At 34.7% G+C, this 19,711-nt stretch overlaps 3 protein-coding genes across 3 annotated transcripts; 1 reads left to right on the top strand and 2 right to left on the bottom strand.

The window, feature by feature from the left end:
* Nucleotides 1-3,666: 3,666 nt before the first annotated feature.
* LOC130985082 (tetrahydroberberine oxidase-like) lies at nucleotides 3,667-5,924 on the bottom strand. The gene has a single exon (XM_057907855.1). It carries the CDS (start codon nucleotides 5,561-5,563, stop codon nucleotides 3,920-3,922), a length of 1,644 nt encoding a protein of 547 aa, XP_057763838.1. The 5' UTR covers nucleotides 5,564-5,924; the 3' UTR covers nucleotides 3,667-3,919.
* Nucleotides 5,925-9,100: 3,176 nt separating this feature from the next.
* LOC130985081 (tetrahydroberberine oxidase-like) lies at nucleotides 9,101-10,973 on the bottom strand. Its single transcript, XM_057907854.1, has one exon. It carries the CDS (start codon nucleotides 10,928-10,930, stop codon nucleotides 9,323-9,325), a length of 1,608 nt encoding a protein of 535 aa, XP_057763837.1. The 5' UTR covers nucleotides 10,931-10,973; the 3' UTR covers nucleotides 9,101-9,322.
* A 4,658-nt stretch (nucleotides 10,974-15,631) lies between these two features.
* LOC130985080 (tetrahydroberberine oxidase-like) lies at nucleotides 15,632-17,531 on the top strand. The gene has a single exon (XM_057907853.1). It carries the CDS (start codon nucleotides 15,689-15,691, stop codon nucleotides 17,294-17,296), a length of 1,608 nt encoding a protein of 535 aa, XP_057763836.1. The 5' UTR covers nucleotides 15,632-15,688; the 3' UTR covers nucleotides 17,297-17,531.
* Nucleotides 17,532-19,711: the final 2,180 nt, after the last annotated feature.

Below are 19,711 nucleotides of genomic sequence, written 5' to 3'. Positions count from 1 at the left end.
GATATAATAAATAAATGCTAATGATTATGCATGACCATTCTCCAGATATAGTCAAAGATTAGTCTCTCTTTGACAAAAAAAAAAAAAAAAATTGTTGATATCAATTTGTTGAACTTTTGAACATGAAAGTCATGATTCGTTGTTTTATTTTGATTTCGATAGGTGGCACGATTGACATTTTATCTTTCGTTGAAAATCATTACTCTTAATCAGCTTCTCTGTTGAATATGTAACTCGTAAGCGGTATTGCTAAGCAAATAGGGGATATATCCAATGTCCCACAATTTTATGTGTGTCACTGTGTCCCATGCTTATATCTATTATTTTAAAAATATTTTTTATAAAAATAAAATTTATTATGATACTATGAATTATATTTAATTTTTATTTTAAAAAATTAGATTTTTAAAAATATATATACCATGACTTTAAATTTATCAACCTATTATTAGATAATAAAAGTGAAATTAAATGATAAAAAATAATTATATACCCTAAATTGATGGAATAAACTCTAGTTAATAATCACAAAATTAAACTAAAGCATATAAAGTTGAAATTGAAGAAAAAATATATAAGAAAATAAATAAAATTGAAAGTGGGACACAGAGTGGGACATAAGTGTGGTACACTGAATCTCATTCCAGCAAATAGTAGGTAAATAAATATAAATTGCAAAAATAAAATTGTAAAAATTATGTGTATTATAGTGTCCAAAAATAAAATATTTATAAATTTTATAAACGTACCAAAAATGAAAGTATGCATGAATATAAGTAACGGAGGAAGTAATAAATAGTTTGTAGAGGAAACTTCTAAAAATTATATCAATATTTCAAATTAATGAAATCACATATCATAAATATATATTGAGAAGGGTGACGACTAAATACAAACTTTTCCGCTCGTAATATGTTGAAATCAATCTTGTCATCTAGGGGTGGAAAATCGGGTTGCGGGTATCGGGTATACCCTCACCCGTTCCAATACCCGCGCGGGTATCGGGTACCCGATACCCGCAAAATTCGGGTGGAGGGTCGGGTGCGGGTATCGCATCCTCAAAAATTGCGGGTAGAGGGTACCCTCGGGTATACCCGCGGATACCCGCAAATAACATTATAAAATTAAAATTAAATAATTTTATTAGATTTTACTTTTAGGAATTAACCCCCAAATCCCCAAAACTCCTCCTAGCCCTAATTTTTATGGATAATCGATGAAATAGAAAGGATATTTTCAATTTTTTTTGTGAAATGCGGGACAAAATACCCTCTCGCGGGACGAAATACCCTCCAGCGGGACAAAAAACCCGCAAAATTACAATTAAAAAAAAAATCGCGGGACTGTGAGGGTACCCTCATACCCGCAGCGGGTATCCGCTGCGAGTATTCGGGTACCCGCATCGGGGAAGAGGGTCGGGTGAGGGTGCCGTTTTCGACAGTTTTCGTCCCGCGGGTACCCGCATTTTGCGGGTAGGGTACCCGCGGGTACCCGATTTTCCACCCCTAATGTCATCGGTTAACATGATATTGTTAAATAATTTCATTTAATATTTATTTTTGTACTTTTGGAAGCTTATATAATTTCCCTTGTTACATTATTCATAGTACTCCCTCCGTCCCACGTAGCATCACACAGTTTTCTTTTTGATTTGTCCCACAAAATATGACACGTTTCTAAAAATAGCAAAAAAATTACTCTTTATTCACATTTTCATTTTTTCACCTACCACACTAAACACACAAAATACCAATTTCTTAATTCTCGTGCCGAAAAGAACTGTGTCATGTTTCATGGGACAGAGAGAGTATTATATTATAGAACAGGACATTTTTTTATTTAATAGATCTCAAACATTCCTTCTGTTTGCTGAATGCTGATAGATGATTAATTACATCAAAAGATGCATCATCAGCTTAATATTATTGATGCTAATAAATCTAATTTTAATATGAAAATATGTATTTTTATAAATTCTAATATATCATAAACATATCAAATTATAATTTAATTAATATTAATTAAAATATTAATTACGTCTCATTAATAATGTATCGAAAAAATGGAGCTCGGAAACTAAGTAGAGCTGCCTCACTTAATTATTTAATGAGGAGAGATAAAACTAAAATGCTTTAATGATCAAAGACTGAGAGGGATCCACATGTTCACTTTAATAATGGCCCATTTTTTCTCATTGGAAAATATTAAGAGCATACGAGCTTAGGCTCAAAATATTGGATGGGCAAAGTGAGCTTGACTTATTACTTACGTGAATCAGATATGAACGTTTATTTCTAACATGATACTTGGTTATTTTTAGTCTGTTAAACATACCTATCCACGTGTCCTTTACATTTTGATTTTTAGTCTGTTAAACATACATATCCACGTGTTCTTTACATTCATCAGACTAGGAGGAAATAGCCGATAAGGATAATATTATGCTCACTTCTTTGAGCCAAGTCTAACGATTAAAACATATGAATCAAAACAAATTAAAAATCAAACTTGATGAAAGGAAATTATTAAAGAAGAAAGTCAAGACTGGGTAGCTCCCCCGCAACTTTGACACAAACTTTAAACAATATAGCCATTATTACTCCTATCTAAGCTCACATAATACTCTATCATATCAAATAACACGTTTTATATTAATACAAATAGCATTAATCCTATAATATAGCATGACCCAAATTTTCTGTTAGATCATTAATTTCGAACCTAAACTCATATAATAGTCTATTATATCAAGTACATTTAGTGTGATATAATAAATTAATATATTCTTATAAATATATATGTAATTAAACAATATAGTCGGAATTTTCTATATATTACTCACAATCTAAACTCATAATATTAATACAAATCACTTGTCTTGTATTGATATAAATACATAGCATGCATCGTCCAAATTTTCTATTAGATTACTCCTAGTCTAAACTCACATAATTAATATCCTATTATATCAAATACCTTTAGTGTAATATTTAATAAATAAATTAATATATTCGTATAAATATATACTAATATATAATTTAATATATTTAGTGTATACATATTCAATAAAATCAGATAACGTTCATGAGACATCAAAAGTAATACTCCGATCCCTCCGTCCCACGAATCTTGATGCATGTTTATTTTCGGCACGAGAATTAAGGAGTTGTAGATTAGTGTTTTAAGTGTGCAGGTAATAAAGTAGAAAAGTGATAATTAACCCTTATTTTTTAGCTAATTATTACATTATATTTAGAAATGCATCAAGATTAGCTGGACAACCCAAAAAAGAAATCAATAAATCTATGCAGCCACATTGTAGCCACCCACAAACTATTATAATAAAGAAAATCTTGATTTATTTAATTTTTTTTAAATAAAAATAGGATTTAGTTATTTTATTATATTCTCTACATTGTACTTATTTTTTTAATTTTTAATTTTTTTTGCATTTTTTATTTTTAATTTATTTTTTAATAAAAATAAAAAATTACCAAAAAATTGCAAAAAAATAACTACAATATAGAGAATATGATAAAATAACTAAATAATATTTTTATTTTAAAAACTAAGTTAAATTATTTTTTATTTAGATAAATTGTGGATGGTCACAATGTGGCTGTTTAGCATTACTCAAAAGAAATATGCATCAAAATTCGTGAGACGGAGAGAATACGTGGAATGCCACGTAAAATAACATTTCATTCACAAATATCTTGCACTCTCAATTTCTCATTACATCCACTCAAAAAGTAGAACAACTTTCAATTAGTGCAAAAAAAAAAAGGAGTAAATAAATTAAAACATTATTGCCGGGAAAATAATAACTAACATCGTGTAATTAATTACTACGCCACCTTAATGAAATCGAAATCGATCAAGTGGGCGATGATGCTGTCGGAAGAATAATATATCTATCTCAATCTTCTTTCTTGCCGCACGGTGGAATGCTCTGTTCATTCTTGAAAAAATTGTGCGGATCCACCTCGCCTTTCACCCGAACAAGACGATCGAAGTTGTCGCCGAAATACTTGACGCCCCAAACGCTCGCCTGCGCGTAGCTCGTGTTGCCGTCGGCGTTGTTCACTCCGATGTCGAGATCTCTGTTGTTGAAATACGTCGCTCTCGGATTCATGGAGACGTATGGAGTCATGTAACTGTGGTACCTTCTGCTCCAGCTTATGTACTTGTCGGAATCCTGCGCTAGGCTGTCTTTCCACGCCACCGTGAGCGCGACTTTGAACATGTAAGCTTTCCTGTGGGGGAAAGGAATGGCGGATTCCGGAATCTCCGACATTCTGCCGCCGTATGGGAGCATGAGCTCGAAGGACTCCGCCGCCTCCGAATCGTACATCATCGTGTAGAGACCTTCAAGCGCCTCCGCGGAGATAGGTTTCACGGCGTAGTCGGATTTCATCTTGAGGAGCCTCAGACCGGGTTGGGTCCGGTTCAGGAGAAACTCGAGCGGCAGCGGCTCCGGCGGCGGGATGATGGGGGCGGCGGCGAAGTATAAGGTGGACTCGACCCAGCTCATCTCGGCGCAGTCTTTTCTTGTAACGCCCAGCTCCGGGAATTTCTCTTCCAGCATCGGGAGTAGCCTGTCGACGTCGCCGAGGAAAAGGGAGAAGAAGGAGGCGAGGATGGTGGGGTTGGCCCCGGTCACGGCGGAGCTCAGCCCGAAGAAGAATATTCCGATGAACAGATCCCGGTCGAGCTCCGGCGCCACCTCCTGCCACCGTTGAATCAACTGCGTCGCGTTCTGCTCCAACGCCCTGTTCACGGTGAAGACGGTGACCTTTTCCGGCACGTCGACCAGCTGGATTTTCCAGGAGACGATCACGCCGAAGCTGGCGCCGCCGCCGCCGCGGATGGCCCAGAAGAGATCCTCCCCCATCGACTTCCTGTCGAGGATCCTGCCCTCGACGTCGACGATTCTGGCGTCGATGATGTTGTCGGCGGCGAGGCCGTACTTCCTGAGCAATGTGCCCTCGCCGCCCCCGCTGAACTGCCCGCCGATGCCGACGGTCGGGCAGAGGCCGGCGGGGTATGCGAGGGTGGAGCTCTTCTCCGCTATCCTGTAGTATAAAGAGCCGAGCGTGGCGCCGGATTCGACCCACGCGGTTTTCTCTTCCACATTGATTCTGATCTCGCTGAGATTGATCAAATCGATGATCACGAACCGGTTCTGGGAGACGTACGACAGCCCCTCCAAGTCGTGGCCGCCGCTCCGGACTCTGATCTCCGTGTCGGTCTTTCTGGCGCAGTAGATGACCGGCGGGATCTGGGATTCGTGCTCCGGGGTTATGATCACCTGCGGCTTCGGCGTAGATTCCGACGCGAACCTCAGGTTTCTGATGGAGAATTCGAGAACGGAGGCGAAGGATGCACTGTTTGTGGGGTGAACGTCGTTGTCGTAGTAGGTGTTGTTCATGGATTCGTGGGAGAGGCATTCCAGGAAATGCTCATGCGCATCGGCAGCAGAAGCTGCTTCTGCTGCAGATGCGCATGAGAAGATGAGAAGAAGAGTGAGTGAGAGAGTTGAGATGGAAGGAATATTCTTCATGGTTTATGGTTTTTTGTGGAAGATGGTGGTTTGTGTTTTGAGTTGAGATGGAATGTTCTATTTATAAGACCATGCAATGAGCAGCCTTATTTGAAGTTTGTTGAGAACGTAGTTCGATTTTCTTAAATTTCATTATTAAATTTTTTTGAACCAAATTAAGTTTCATTTCAGGCAGTGTTAGTATTATAGTATTTCCGCAGCAGTCTACTTGGAATGAGCTACTGGGTTTTTCAAACTGTCTGGGTTCTGGGTCAGTTCCGAGTCACTTAATTAGACCATTTGTTGAAGAAAGGTTTAAAAATGTCACTTGCACCTACCGTTGTTGTCGATGTAGTAGATGACAAAATATGTAATTTGTACGTCACACATTAATTGGAAATAATCTGATATGCTCTCCCGTCCACCCGTCCACTTTATAGGTTCGTTTTTCTCTTCGGGACGTCTCACTAGAATAGACTTATTTTTATTTTGATTAAAAAAATATACTTAATTGATGTGAACCACACCACTTTCTTTTTAAAAGGCAAGTTTTTAATCTTCGTGTTAAAAAAAAGTGAGCCTTTTAATTTTCGTGTTAAAAAAATGAGCCAATTAAAATGAAATATAGGGACTAATATTTATTAATTTATTTTTTTAGCGGAAAAAGAACATTTATTAAATATGGGGAACCGGCACCAGAGATGCCAAAAGCCCCGAATCACATACAGCAAAAACACACAACAAAATATAAAAAGTCTGAGACCCTCACCATCAGAAAAGAGACCACAAGAGGTCGAAGAGAAACTGGAAACGAGCTAAATTTTTGCATCTAAAAACCAGCTCCTAAAATCTCGCTGCTGACAATACGCCGATACCCATCCTCACGTTCTTGTTTTAATTTCCGCCAACACTAATATTTATTAAATTAATTTCATAGTTATTTAATATGTTGTACATAATATAGAGTGAGAAGCTATAAGTTATGGGATGAGATCCAGTGTTCCACAATTTTATGTGTGCCACTGTGTCCCATTCTTATATCTATTATTTTAAAAATAGTTTTTATAAAAATAAAATTTATTATGATACTATGAATTATATTTAATTTTTATTTTAAAAAATTAAATTTTTTAAAAAGTATATACCATGACTTTGAATTTATCAACCTATTATTAACTAATAAAAGTGAAATTAAATGATAAAAAATAATTATATACCCTAGATTGATGGAATAAACCCTAGTTAATAATCACAAAATTAAACTAAAGTATATAAAGTTGAAATTGAAGAAAAAATATATAAGAAAATAAATAAAATTGAAAGTGGAACACAAAGTGGGACATAAAGTGTGGTACACTGAATCTCATTCCATAAGTTATCGGTATGTGTGAGGTGTTTAAAGTAAACTCTGTACCCATTCTCTCGTATGATATAATATAATATCTTGTAAATATATCACATAAATTCAAAATTTGATCATATATGTCGTAACGAAAAGTTTATAGATAATGTTTTAGCCACTCAATAAAAGAAAATTATCTTGGCAGTCAAATCTTTTTTTTATAAACCAGCTAAAATTTTCTTAAAATTTTATTGAAGCATATGGATTATTATGATGTATTTAATCCAAAAAAAAGAGGCAATTACTGAATTAAATCCTAAACTATTGAGTATTGACTTGTTTTAAAATTGCATAATTATGACAGTGAGGATTTTTTTTGTACAATGGTAATAGTTTGAGTATTTTTACAGTATATATTATTGAAAATTTAAGATATTTTTGGGATAAGTCACATAATTTAGCATTTTAGTGCTCAAAAAAATATTACTATGATTTATTTTCTCCGTAAGTCACGTGGGAAGGTATCTTGGGCTTTATGTTTTAAAAAGAAAGTGCATTATGGTTACTTGACAGAAAGAATTTTTGGCCCAATTACCACTTACTATTTAACCATTAAGCCCAAATGGTTTTAATAACTAAAAAATACTCCACTAAGTTTTGAGCCCAAAACACTTGTTATCTTTTCTGCCTGGAGTTAAGCCCAATAAGTTCAAATGTATAAAATCGTAAACAAGATTAAGCCCAACATATCATATGTGGTGTGGGCTGATGAAGGAAAGTAGTTAGTTGGGTTGAAGAGGACAAAACAAAGAGTAGGGCTAATTTGTGAGTTGGTTGGGCCTATATACCATTTTGGAGTTAAGAATTGATGATTAGGCTTGGGATTTATTTCGTATTTGGTGCATAATGGGTAATTCTAAGTAACACATTATTATTATTATTATTATTATTATTATTATTATTATTATTATTATTATTATTATTATTATTATTATTATTATTATTATTATTATTATTATTATTTCGTCTCACAAGAGTATGCATTTTTTTTCCATTTCGGCATGCCTTACAAGAGTGTGCATTTATAATAAAGTGAGTCTTTTTCTTCACCCACAACACACTCACATACATTTATTAAAACTCGTGCCACGAAAAGTGATATACATTCTTGAGGTACGAAGGGGAAAATATTTTACTCCTATAACCCTAAAACAAAAAAATAAATTAAGAAGAGGTTATATTGGTCCCGAGCTTGGGTGATGCTGGATGGGAAGAAGTGAAGGTGCTCGAGAGATGTACTTGAGATTCAGTGTATCATACATGATGTTTTACTTTTGATATTTTCTATTTTATTTTACAATTTTTTTCTTCAATTTCAATTTCGCATGTTTGAGTCTAATTTTGTTATTATTAATTAGGGTTTATTCCATCCAATACATTAGTATCATTAGTTTTTGGGGGTAAAATAATATAATTATAATGATAATCATTATTATTTTTTAACTACGGTGATATAATGAGAATCTTAGAGGCTGTGTTTACAAAAGCCCAAATTACCGGCTTTTAATTTCTCCATATATATATCCTCTTTTCATATTGTTTTTTTCAGCGTTATCTATTTACACTGTTGACTTATTCCATCTTGGAAAATCGACAATTGGATCAAATCATTTTGTATATATTGATGCCGTGTGCAGAAAAGAAGAATTCCACGAATTGATGAAGAAATAGAATAGTCAACTTGACCGAGGTTACATACTATACCAGCTTTCAATGTCAAACTAATCAAAATATTTAGAAATTTAACTGACATCGATCAGCATCAAAGATAATGATTATGGATACATATAAATTTAAGAAGAAAAAAAATCAACCAACATTTTCAGGTGTAAAAAAGTTTTAAAAATTGACTTCCGAATTCCGATCCAAAATTATATATACTAATTAAATCAAACAATATTTTAGGGTTTTGACTTTAGATTCATACTGTGCATATAATCGATAATCAAGTATATAAAGGCTTCCAAATTAAGCCATATGAATTGAATCACAAAGCTCGAGATCAATTAAGCCCAACATCTCAGAGGTGATTCAATTCAGCTATATATACCTACAATAATATAATTTGAGCCCTTTTTTAATTAGACAAATGACGACATAAAAGAATAGAAAGATTCAAAAATTGCATGATTTCAAAACAGAACAATATTTCTATATACTGCAAACCAATTAATTTATTAGATACAATCTCTTCAAATTAAAAGAAAAAAACAATATTTATTAGTACAATGAACATTGCATGAATAGCAAATATACAATTATTATTGCTAGAAAACAACATAAAATTAAAGAACAATCAGAAAACCATAGTCAGAGGCTCAGAGCCATATATAGATAGAACTGGCGGTTACTTCATGCATGTTTCTGCAGAATATATCTTAGTTCCCTTTCTTTGTCCACTTCGCTTGCAACGGCGGAATGCTCTGTTCATTCTTGAAGAAATTGGTTGGATCAACAACTGTCTTCACCCGAACAAGACGATCGAAGTTATTCTTGAAATACGGCTTCCCCCAAATGCTGGCTCGTGCATAGCTGGTCTTCCCATTAGGGTTATTCACTCCGATGTCGAGATCTCTGTAGTTGAAATACGCTTCCCTGGGAGAGCTTGAGACATAAGGAGTCATGTATTCGTAATACTTGCGGCTCCAGCTTATGTATCTGTCGGCATCTGCAGCCTCGGAGTCTTGCCAGTAAGTTAAGCCAGCAAGTTTGTAGAGCGCACCAGCTCTGTGAGGAAACGGTGTGAATGATTCTGATATTTCATCCATTCTTCCACCGTATGGAACCATGTAGTAAATAGTCTCGTCCGCTTCTGGTTCACGTAGCATACTCACCATGCCTTCGATCGCGTTCAAGGGAATGGGTGTCCGGACATAATCCGACTTGGCTTTGAGCTGTCTGAGGCCGGGTTGAGTCCGGTTGAGCAGAGCATCAAGTGGATCGATCGGCATTTGGTTGCTAAACAAGGTGGATTGGATCCAGCTCATCTCAGTGCAGTCTTCTCTCACTAACCCTAACTCAGGGAAGATTTCTTGCATATATGAAACTAATCTGTCAGCGCCGCCTTGGAAAACTGAGAAGAAATTAACTTGGACCGTCGTGTTCACCCTGAACACAATAACTCCGACGAACAAATCTTTGTCGGCTTTAGGCGCCACGTATTGCCAGCGGTGCCACAGTTCAGCGCCGTTCTGCTCTTCCACATTCCTCACGATTGAGAAAACAGTGACTGTTTTTGGAACATCGACCAGTTGTACCTTCCAAGCAGTGATCACGCCGAAGCTGGCACCTCCGGCGCCTCTGATGGCCCAGAACAAATCCTCGCCCATTGATTTTCTGTCGAGAATCCTGCCATGAACGTCGATTATTCTTGCATCGACGACGTTATCTCCAGCGAGGCCGTATTTTCTAAGCATTGCGCCGTAGCCTCCTCCGCTGAAGTGGCCGCCGACGCCTACAGTAGTGCAAATAGCACCGGGAAACCCTAGAGTGGGGCTCTTTTCTGCGATCTTGTAGTATACAATGCCGGTGGTTGCACCTGCTTCGATCCACGCCGTTTTCTCCTCCACGTCGACTGTAACTTCGCTTAGATTGATCAAATCTATGACAACAAACGGGACTTTTGAGACATAAGACAGTCCCTCCATGTCATGGCCGCCGCTTCGAGTTCTGATCTCCAGACCAGTTAGTCTGGCACAGCGAACGACGGGTGGGATTTCGGATTCGTGCTCTGGGGTTATGATGACTTGCGGTTTAGGAGTAGATGCCGATGCGAACCTAAGGTTTCGGATTTGGGATAGGAGGATGGAAGTGTAGGATGAGTTTGCAGGAGTGTAAATATCATCAGAAATGGAAGAGTAGTTGTTGGCTTTTTGGGAGAGACATTGAAGAAAGTTGTATTGCCTATCAGCATAAGCTGCGGATGAGCATGACAAGATGAGGAGAAGAAAGAATGAGAGATGAGTTGAGATTGAAGGAGTTTTCATGGTTTATGATTATGAGACGAGATTAGTTAATGTTTGTGTTGTGGTGTTTGAGAAGCATGCATGTTTACCCTATTTATAAGGCAAGTTCCTACAAGGACGTTACATTAATTAGGTTTGAATTAATCATATATAAATATTGAAGTTATCTATTTAGCATATTCAAAGTCCACCCCTCATCACAATAGCTGCTTTATTTGAAATTGACCTGCACAAGTTTTTTGTTTTTTAATGTGCCGTTTTTTAACTTCCAATTCTATATTTATTCATAGAGGAAACGAACATCATTTCATTTTATACCTTTTCTATAGTAGGAATTTTCAGGTTAATTCTGAATTCTGGGTCCCTTCCCTATCCGTAGACAATATATGTTTATTGCAGAGACGCGGCGGCGTCAATAATTAATTATGATGATAAACGTATAATTATTCATTTTTCACGTTAAATGAATAAGTCAATCCCATTTTAATTTAAAGATAATGCTGAAGGTTCACGCATTCTTGCGATAGACATTGAAGAAATTAGGGTTATTAGCCTGTAAATACACGAACTTTTTATATTTTCTGAAATTTAACATGACTTTTATTTTTAGCCCACAAATACACGAACTTAGTATTTTTTCTGATTTTTGACATCGACATGAAAAAACTCTATTTATTGTTGAGGTGGAGGCCGGAATACATGATGTGGACTATGAAATATGCACTTGAATAGAGTAATTTGATTCATTATTTTGATTAGAGAGTGAATGACATGGTATACCGGCCTTCACGTTAATAGTAAACTAGAATTTTTTTTTATCGATGTCAAAAATCAGAAAGAGTGAAAGTTAATTCATTTGGAATAATTAATTTCCTCATGTTTCTGTCGCAGTTTAATTTCATGAAAAGAAAAGTGGTAAACTATTCATATCCTTTCACAATATTAATCTTTCCTATCGTAGTAGCACTAGTATATTCAATATTTTATTAATTTTTATTATAAAATAAAAGAAATGATATTATACATATAATATATATGATATTATTATCGAAATGAATATCAAATGCTAGCTAGAAAATTTTATACTCTCTGTGTTCTCCAAATAACTTCATATGAGGGATGAGCACAAATTTTAAGACGAAAAGGTAAAAAGGTGAAAAATTAGGGTAAATGAGGTAAAGAGTGGCAAAAATGTGAAAAGTAAGGATAAATTGAGTATTATTAAGATGGGGTATAGTCTAAAAATAGAAAGAGAATTTTTTTGGAACGAATTGAAAAGGAAAAATAAAAAGTTATTTGATGAGGATGAAGGGAATATATCTTATCTTTTTCTAGTAATACTAAACCATATAAATGAGTCAAATGACAATTATAAAATTGAACTAAACACAAATAACAAAATTTAAAAAGAAAAAATCCAAAAGAAATTAAAAGGGGAACGATCGGGTGAGACACAAAAATGGGCTACATGATCCCAAGTGTATGTAAAATGATTTGAGATTCGTGACACATTCATCTTAATTATTAAATCCAAATTTTTATTCATGCAATTACATATTTTATTTGTAATTTTAATATTGTTTAATTAATTTCTAAATCCGAGTCTTGATGTATATCCAATGAATTTTGCCACAAGACTCTACCTCGTATGTTTTCGTTTTCTTATTTTCCAAAATTAAAAAAAGAAAAAGAAAGAAAGAAAGAAACATTATTAATTTTGGAGGAAAACGACAATCCTTTAAAGAACTAATTTTTATGCCTTCAAATGTTAGTTGACGTATAAATTCTCTTGCAACCTAAATCCTTTGATTTCATATATATAGAAACTGGTGTCTAATAGTAATATTTTATTGTACTACAATGTGTACAATAAAGATACTTCTTGATCTGCTTAATTAAAAATATTAATTTAATGACTAAATCAAAGTTGATGAATTTTTTATATGAACCAATTTGTCATAACTATCTAGGTTCTCTGACATTTAAACCTCGGTCTAGTTGACAATTTCTATTTCTTCAATTCGTGGAAAGTCTTTTAATTTTCTCTGACAGCTTCAATTCAGTGTAGAATTGGTTTTTTATTTTTCATTTTTGATTTTTTTGAAACCAGAATTTATTTTTGATTTAAATATTAATACAATAGTTCTTTTTCCAAGATAGAATATGTCAACACTGTAGAAAAATATATAATAACGCTCGCCACAAATTATTATTATGATTTTTTTAAAAATAAATATTACTATTATTCCACCCGCCGCCCCTAGCTCCTTCTACCTCACATCTCCCTCCCTTTGCAACTGCAAATCTTCATTTCTTCTGTAAATCACCATTTTTTGCAAATCCAACTTCTTTTTTTTCTTATATCAAATAGGTTATTTTTCAAGTTATACTTCAAGAATTAACACACCGAGGGAATTAACAACCGTTTTAAAACGATCAATTTGATATACTAGTTATATTAGGTAAATAAGACTTTTTTTTATAAATAAATAAGACTTATAAAAGAAAATAAATTTCATGGTCAAATATAAAATGATAGTAACATATATAGAACAAAACTAAGATGTTTTATTACACATTTCTTTTGATCATTAGAAGGTTTTTATTTATGAATGGTTTAGTCATTTGAATACTCGAAAATAAAAATTAGCTTATTTAATTTGTTTTCGAGTATTCAAATCTTTATGTGAGTTCACATTTTAACGATCTTCTCTCAATTTTATTTCCTCGAACAATGTACAATTTAATAAATTAAAAATATGATGCTTGTGCACGGCATGAGGGACAATATAATATTAATTAGTAAAAATTACTATATTGGGCGTCCGCCAAGATTATGTCACTTTTCTTTTAAGGCAATGGTCCCATCATCCTTTTTAATATTTTATCCTTACTAACACTCTTTATTTACAAAAAAACTCACCCCAAATTCAATCTCAACCACACATCTCATAAAGTGGTGGGATCCTTTCTCCACTACATCAAAATCATCACAAATTTTATTAAATTTTATGCCCAAAGAATTTTACATAATCTTAATTAACGGACGGAGGGAGTAATAAATTTAAGAGTTAATAGTGCTTTATGTCCCGAACTTTCAAGGTTTTTCACAAAATGTCCCGAACTTTAACTTTCTCCTAAAAAACCCTGAACTTTCAGCATTTTTCACAAAATATCCAGCTATCCAAAATCCGGTGACGGAAAGATGACTCATCTTATCGGAGTCTGAGGTGGACATCTTTTTGTATAAATAATTAATTAATTAAATAAAATATTCCACTTCATTAATACACCAATTCCACCTCATTAACACAAAAAATTAAAAAATCAAACTTAATATACACAATCCCATCCTTATTTCTTAAGCAAAGTTTAAACAAAACATCAAATTTCTTCCCCAAAATTTTGTTCTTCCCCAATTTTTTTTTTCTCTGAACGTGCCAATACTCTCTTACATATGTTCTCCAAAATTTCCTTCTTCCTCAAAGTTCACCGAAACACCTTTCGATTGCAATTTTTTTTTCTTCTCTAAAGTTCATTTCCTAAATCTTTTTGAATATAATCGTCCTCTTTATTCTTCTGATGTACACGAAATGCTCTCGTCCTCTTTATTGCTTCAGATGAACACGAAATGCTCTCATATGAAGTGTGATGGTAAAGTGTTCGACATAATGCCTGAAAGGGTGCTGTCATGAAATCCCCTTTATCTTAGTTTATACTTAATGCATGCTTCGTATAGTAATTGGTTCACATAAGAAGAAAATTTTAGGGAAGAAATTTGATGTTTTGTTTAAACTTTGCGTAAGAAATAAGGATGGGATTGTGTTTATTAAGTTTGATTTTTTAATTTTTTGTGTTAATGAGGTGGAATTGGTGTATTAATGAAGTGGAATAGTTTTATTTATTTAATTAATTATTTATACTAAAAGATGTCCACCTCAGACTCCGATAAGATGAGTCATCTTTCCGTCACCGGATTTTGGATAGCGGGATATTTTGTGGAAAATGTTGAAAGTTCAGGGTTTTTTAGGAGAAAATTAAAGTTCGGGACATTTTGTAAAAAACCTTGAAAGTTCGGGACATAAAATACTGTTAACCCTAAATTTAATAAGGACGTATTTTATAGAGGATGCAACATGATCCATTTACATAAGTTTTGGGAAGTGATTTCCAACCCTTGACGCTATAATCAAACACATGCATCTTCTCAAATGAAGCCGCGTAGTCTGCCATAAAAAAATTGTCGGCGGATTGAAAGTCAAATCACCATATGACTTATAAGATTTATCAGCAACTTGGATCTAGTATTCAATTTATCCGATTAAGTTGACCTACAAAATATTCATCAACAATTGATTAATTTGTTAATCTAATTTATTACCAAGAAGATAGCATTATCGTCATTTTTGTGCAACCATTCAAATATATATCCAATAGCAGCTTAATGTAAAATACAGGATTAGTTAGACATTGAAAAGGGACTCGGAAATTAACTCACAATTCCAAGTATAAAAATTGAGATGAAAATGCTGTTAGCTTTCCTCCATGAATAAAATAAACATAGGAAATTAAAGAGCGGCATTTTTAAAAAAAGGTCAATTTCAAATAAAGCAGCCATTGAGACAATGAACTTTGAATTAGCTAAGTGGATAGCTTCAATATTTTGGGACATAATAAGACTATTTCAAACCATAATGACCTTATAAATAGTGAAGCCATGCATGCCTCTCAAACACCACAACACAAACATTAACTCATCTCTTCTCATAATCACAAACCATGAAAACTCCTTCAATCTCAACTCATCTCTCATTCTTTCTTCTCCTCATCTTGTCATGCTCATCCGCAGCTTATGCTGATAGGCAATACAACTTTCTTCAATGTCTCTCCCAAAAAGCCAACAACTACTCTTCCATTTCTGATGATATTTACACTCCTGCAAACTCATCCTACACTTCCATCCTCCTATCCCAAATCCGAAACCTTAGGTTCGCATCGGCATCTACTCCTAAACCGCAAGTGATCATAACCCCAGAGCACGAATCCGAAATCCCACCTATCGTTCGCTGTGCCAGACTAACTGGTCTGGAGATCAGAACTCGAAGCGGCGGCCATGACATGGAGGGACTGTCTTACGTCTCACACGTCCCGTTCGTGATCATTGATTTGTTCAATCTAAGTGAAGTTACAGTCGACGTGGAGGAGAAAACGGCGTGGATCGAAGCAGGCGCAACCACAGGCATTGTATACTACAGGATTGCAGAAAAGAGCCCCACTCTAGGGTTTCCCGGTGCTATTTGCACTACTATAGGTGTCGGCGGCCACTACAGCGGAGGAGGATACGGCGCAATGCTTAGAAAATACGGCCTCGCCGGAGATAACGTCATCGATGCAAGAATAATCGACGTTCACGGCAGGATTCTCGACAGAAAATCCATGGGCGAAGACCTATTCTGGGCAATCAGAGGCGCCGGAGGTGCCAGCTTCGGCGTGATCACTGCTTGGAAGGTGCAACTGGTCGATGTTCCAAAAACAGTCACTGTTTTCTCAATCGTGAGGAATGTGGAAGAACAGAACGGCGCTCAACTGTGGCACCGCTGGCAATACGTGGCGCCTAAGGCCGATAAAGATTTGTTCGTCGGAGTTATTGTGTTCAGGGTGAACACGACGGTCCAAGTTAATTTCTTCTCAGTTTTCCAAGGCGGCGCCGACAGATTAGTTTCATATATGCAAGAAATCTTCCCTGAGTTAGGGTTAGTGAGAGAAGACTGCACTGAGATGAGCTGGATCCAATCCACCTTGTTCAGCAACCAAATGCCGATCGATCCACTTGATGCTCTTCTCAACCGGACTCAACCCGGTCTCAGACAGCTCAAAGCCAAGTCGGATTATGTCCGGACACCCATTCCTTTGAACGCGATCGAAGGCATGGTGAGTATGCTACGTGAACCAGAAGCGGACGAGACTATTTACTACATGGTTCCATACGGTGGAAGAATGGATGAAATATCAGAATCATTCACACCGTTTCCTCACAGAGCTGGTGCGCTCTACAAACTCGCCGGCTTAACTTACTGGCAAAACTCCGAGGCTGCAGATGCCGACAGATACATAAGCTGGAGCCGCAAGTATTACGAATACATGACTCCTTATGTCTCAAGCTCTCCCAGGGAAGCGTATTTCAACTACAGAGATCTCGACATCGGAGTGAATAACCCTAATGGGAAGACCAGCTATGCACGAGCCAGCATTTGGGGGAAGCCGTATTACAAGAATAACTTCGATCGTCTTGTTCGGGTGAAGACAGTTGTTGATCCAACCAATTTCTTCAAGAATGAACAGAGCATTCCGCCGTTGCAAGCGAAGTGGACTAAGAAAGGGAATTAAGATATATTGTGAAGACATGTGCATGCACTAACCGCCAACTTGTTACATATATATGGTTCTGAATATCTCTCTCCGATTACTCTTTGATGTTATTTTCCAGCAATAATAATTGTATTTGTTATTATGAAATTGTTCATGTACTAATAAATATTTTTTTCTTTTAATTAATTTTATGAGGATGTGCTATTAAATTGATCGATTGATTTTCTATAGAAATATTCTTTTGTTTTTAAAATTATGCAATTTGTGAATCTTTCTATTTTGTGTTCTTAAAATTATTTGTTTCTTAAAATCTCATTTACTTTTAAGAAAATTCTTATTTACGTAACGACGAGTCAAGCGGACCATATCGATTTTAGGATACGGATCCCAATGCATGTTTGCTGCTTGCAGCACCAAGTGCGCCTCTATTAATTTTTGAATCTGATCGAGTCTTGATGCGTTTAATGAATATTGCCACAGTACTAGGTGCCTCCAACAATAAACCACTAGTTCAGCTTCCAAAGTTCAACAATGAACTAGTTTCTAATTTTTTTAAAAAACCAATTTTTCATTTCTCCAATAGTAGTTCCCAAATTTAGAAACTAACCTTTTCTATCGTTGGAGGCGCCTTGAGTTTTTTTTTTTTTTTTATAATAGTTCTTTTATTTCCAACAAGAAAAATCATTCTTGGAGGAAAGCAAGTACTTCATCTGTCCATTAATTCTTTACTTATTTTGTCATTTTAATTCGTTAACCAATTCAAGTTCCATTTCATTTTTGGTTAATTTATCTCTAATTTCAACCCTCAATATTATCTTTTTATTTACAAAACTTACCATTGATGGACCCACTGCTCAATCAAATTAATTAATTTAAAACGTCAATGATTAAAAGTGAGACTTTTATTTCACCCCCAAATTAATCAATTTTAAACTAAAATAAAGATGATACCCTTATTCCACTCCCAAATATTTGTTTAAACATTTTTCTGCATTAAATCCCTTGGCATGCACGTGTTGATTTTTTGAAGTAAAATTTTAAAAATAATCTATTTGATATAAGAAAGAAATTAAGAAGTTGGATTTACGCCCCGAAACATTGACACAACGAGGTTGATTTGCAGAAAATGGTCATTGACAGAAGAAATGAAGATTTGCAGTTGCAGATGGTGAGAGATGTGAGGAAGAAGGAGGGGGCTGTGGCCGAAGTAGAATTAATGAGATTTTGATTTTTTTTTTCTTTTACTTTTTGACCTTTTTTGAACAAAATAATCATAATATTTTTTTTTGTGTGTTTACTTTGATGGAAAATGAGAGAAAAAATATATTTTCACCATTTTCACATGTTTATTATGATAGAAATTTTTTTACAGGCAGGGTGAAATATTTTCTCGGACAACTTATTTTATCTTCAATGTTGGATAATACTCCCTCCGTCCCTTTACAAATGTCCCATTAGTTTTGGATACGGAGATTAAGAAATGTGTAAAAAGTAGATAAAGTGGGTTGATGAAAATTATTTAAATATTAGGTATAGAGAAAGAATCTATTGCCAAAAAAGGAATGAAACATTTGTAATGGGACATCCCATTATGAAAAGTGGGACATTTTGTAATAATACGGAGGGAGTATTATCTTTAGGTAGTAGTATGAAAATATTTTCATCTCTAGTAAACACGTGATAAAAAATGGAGAAAATATAATATTTTGTCATATTTTCTTATCCATCATTATCCATAAAATTTTTACAATAAAAGTAAACGCACCCTTATGGTCACAAATTATGGATAAATTGGTGCAATTAAACAAAAAATGGCTGTAATATAATAATGACAATTTTTTAATAATACTAATAATGATATGATGATGATGAAAACTTCATTCTTTGGTTTATCTAGAGAATTGCTTAACTATTACTCGTTCTTAGTGAGCAGACGAGTGGGATGGACTCTCTTTGTGATGCCTTATATGAGACGTTTGTTCGCACGAAGGAGATGATTGTTTTGGATGTTCACCATGTTTGTAGGGAAGTTAATAGAATGACGTCCCATTTTTTTTAGCAAATATTGATATTTCTTTTGTTAATGTAATAATCTGGAAGTCCAGCTTTCCGTTTGGACTGACAGATATTGTTCAGCGCGCACGATTTAATACAAGCTTCCTTTTTCCCTAAAAAAAAAATATATCATGTGATATCTGCAGATGCGACTTATAAAAAATTTAATAAATCATAATATTGTTTTTTTGAAGGAATCATAATATTTATTTAAAAAAAGAAATCATAATAATTGATATACATGAACAAATTTCCTAAAATAAATTCCGCCAAAAAAATATCTCCTAAAATAAAATTGTAGCGCGTACGGCGTACGTGTGATCTCCATCTACAGTGTTGACATATTCCACACTGAATTGAAGCTAAGACTTTCTACCA

This window comes from Salvia miltiorrhiza, chromosome 5 (assembly GCF_028751815.1).
Source record: "Salvia miltiorrhiza cultivar Shanhuang (shh) chromosome 5, IMPLAD_Smil_shh, whole genome shotgun sequence".
NCBI classification, from domain to species: domain Eukaryota; kingdom Viridiplantae; phylum Streptophyta; class Magnoliopsida; order Lamiales; family Lamiaceae; genus Salvia; species Salvia miltiorrhiza.
This window is presented reverse-complemented; position numbering and strand designations above follow the sequence as displayed.

Coding starts and splice junctions, on each gene's coding strand:
- LOC130985080 (XM_057907853.1), top strand. CDS start 15,689: ATGAAAACTCCTTCAATCTCAACTCATCTCTCATTCTTTCTTCTCCTC.
- LOC130985082 (XM_057907855.1), bottom strand. CDS start 5,563: ATGAAGAATATTCCTTCCATCTCAACTCTCTCACTCACTCTTCTTCTC.
- LOC130985081 (XM_057907854.1), bottom strand. CDS start 10,930: ATGAAAACTCCTTCAATCTCAACTCATCTCTCATTCTTTCTTCTCCTC.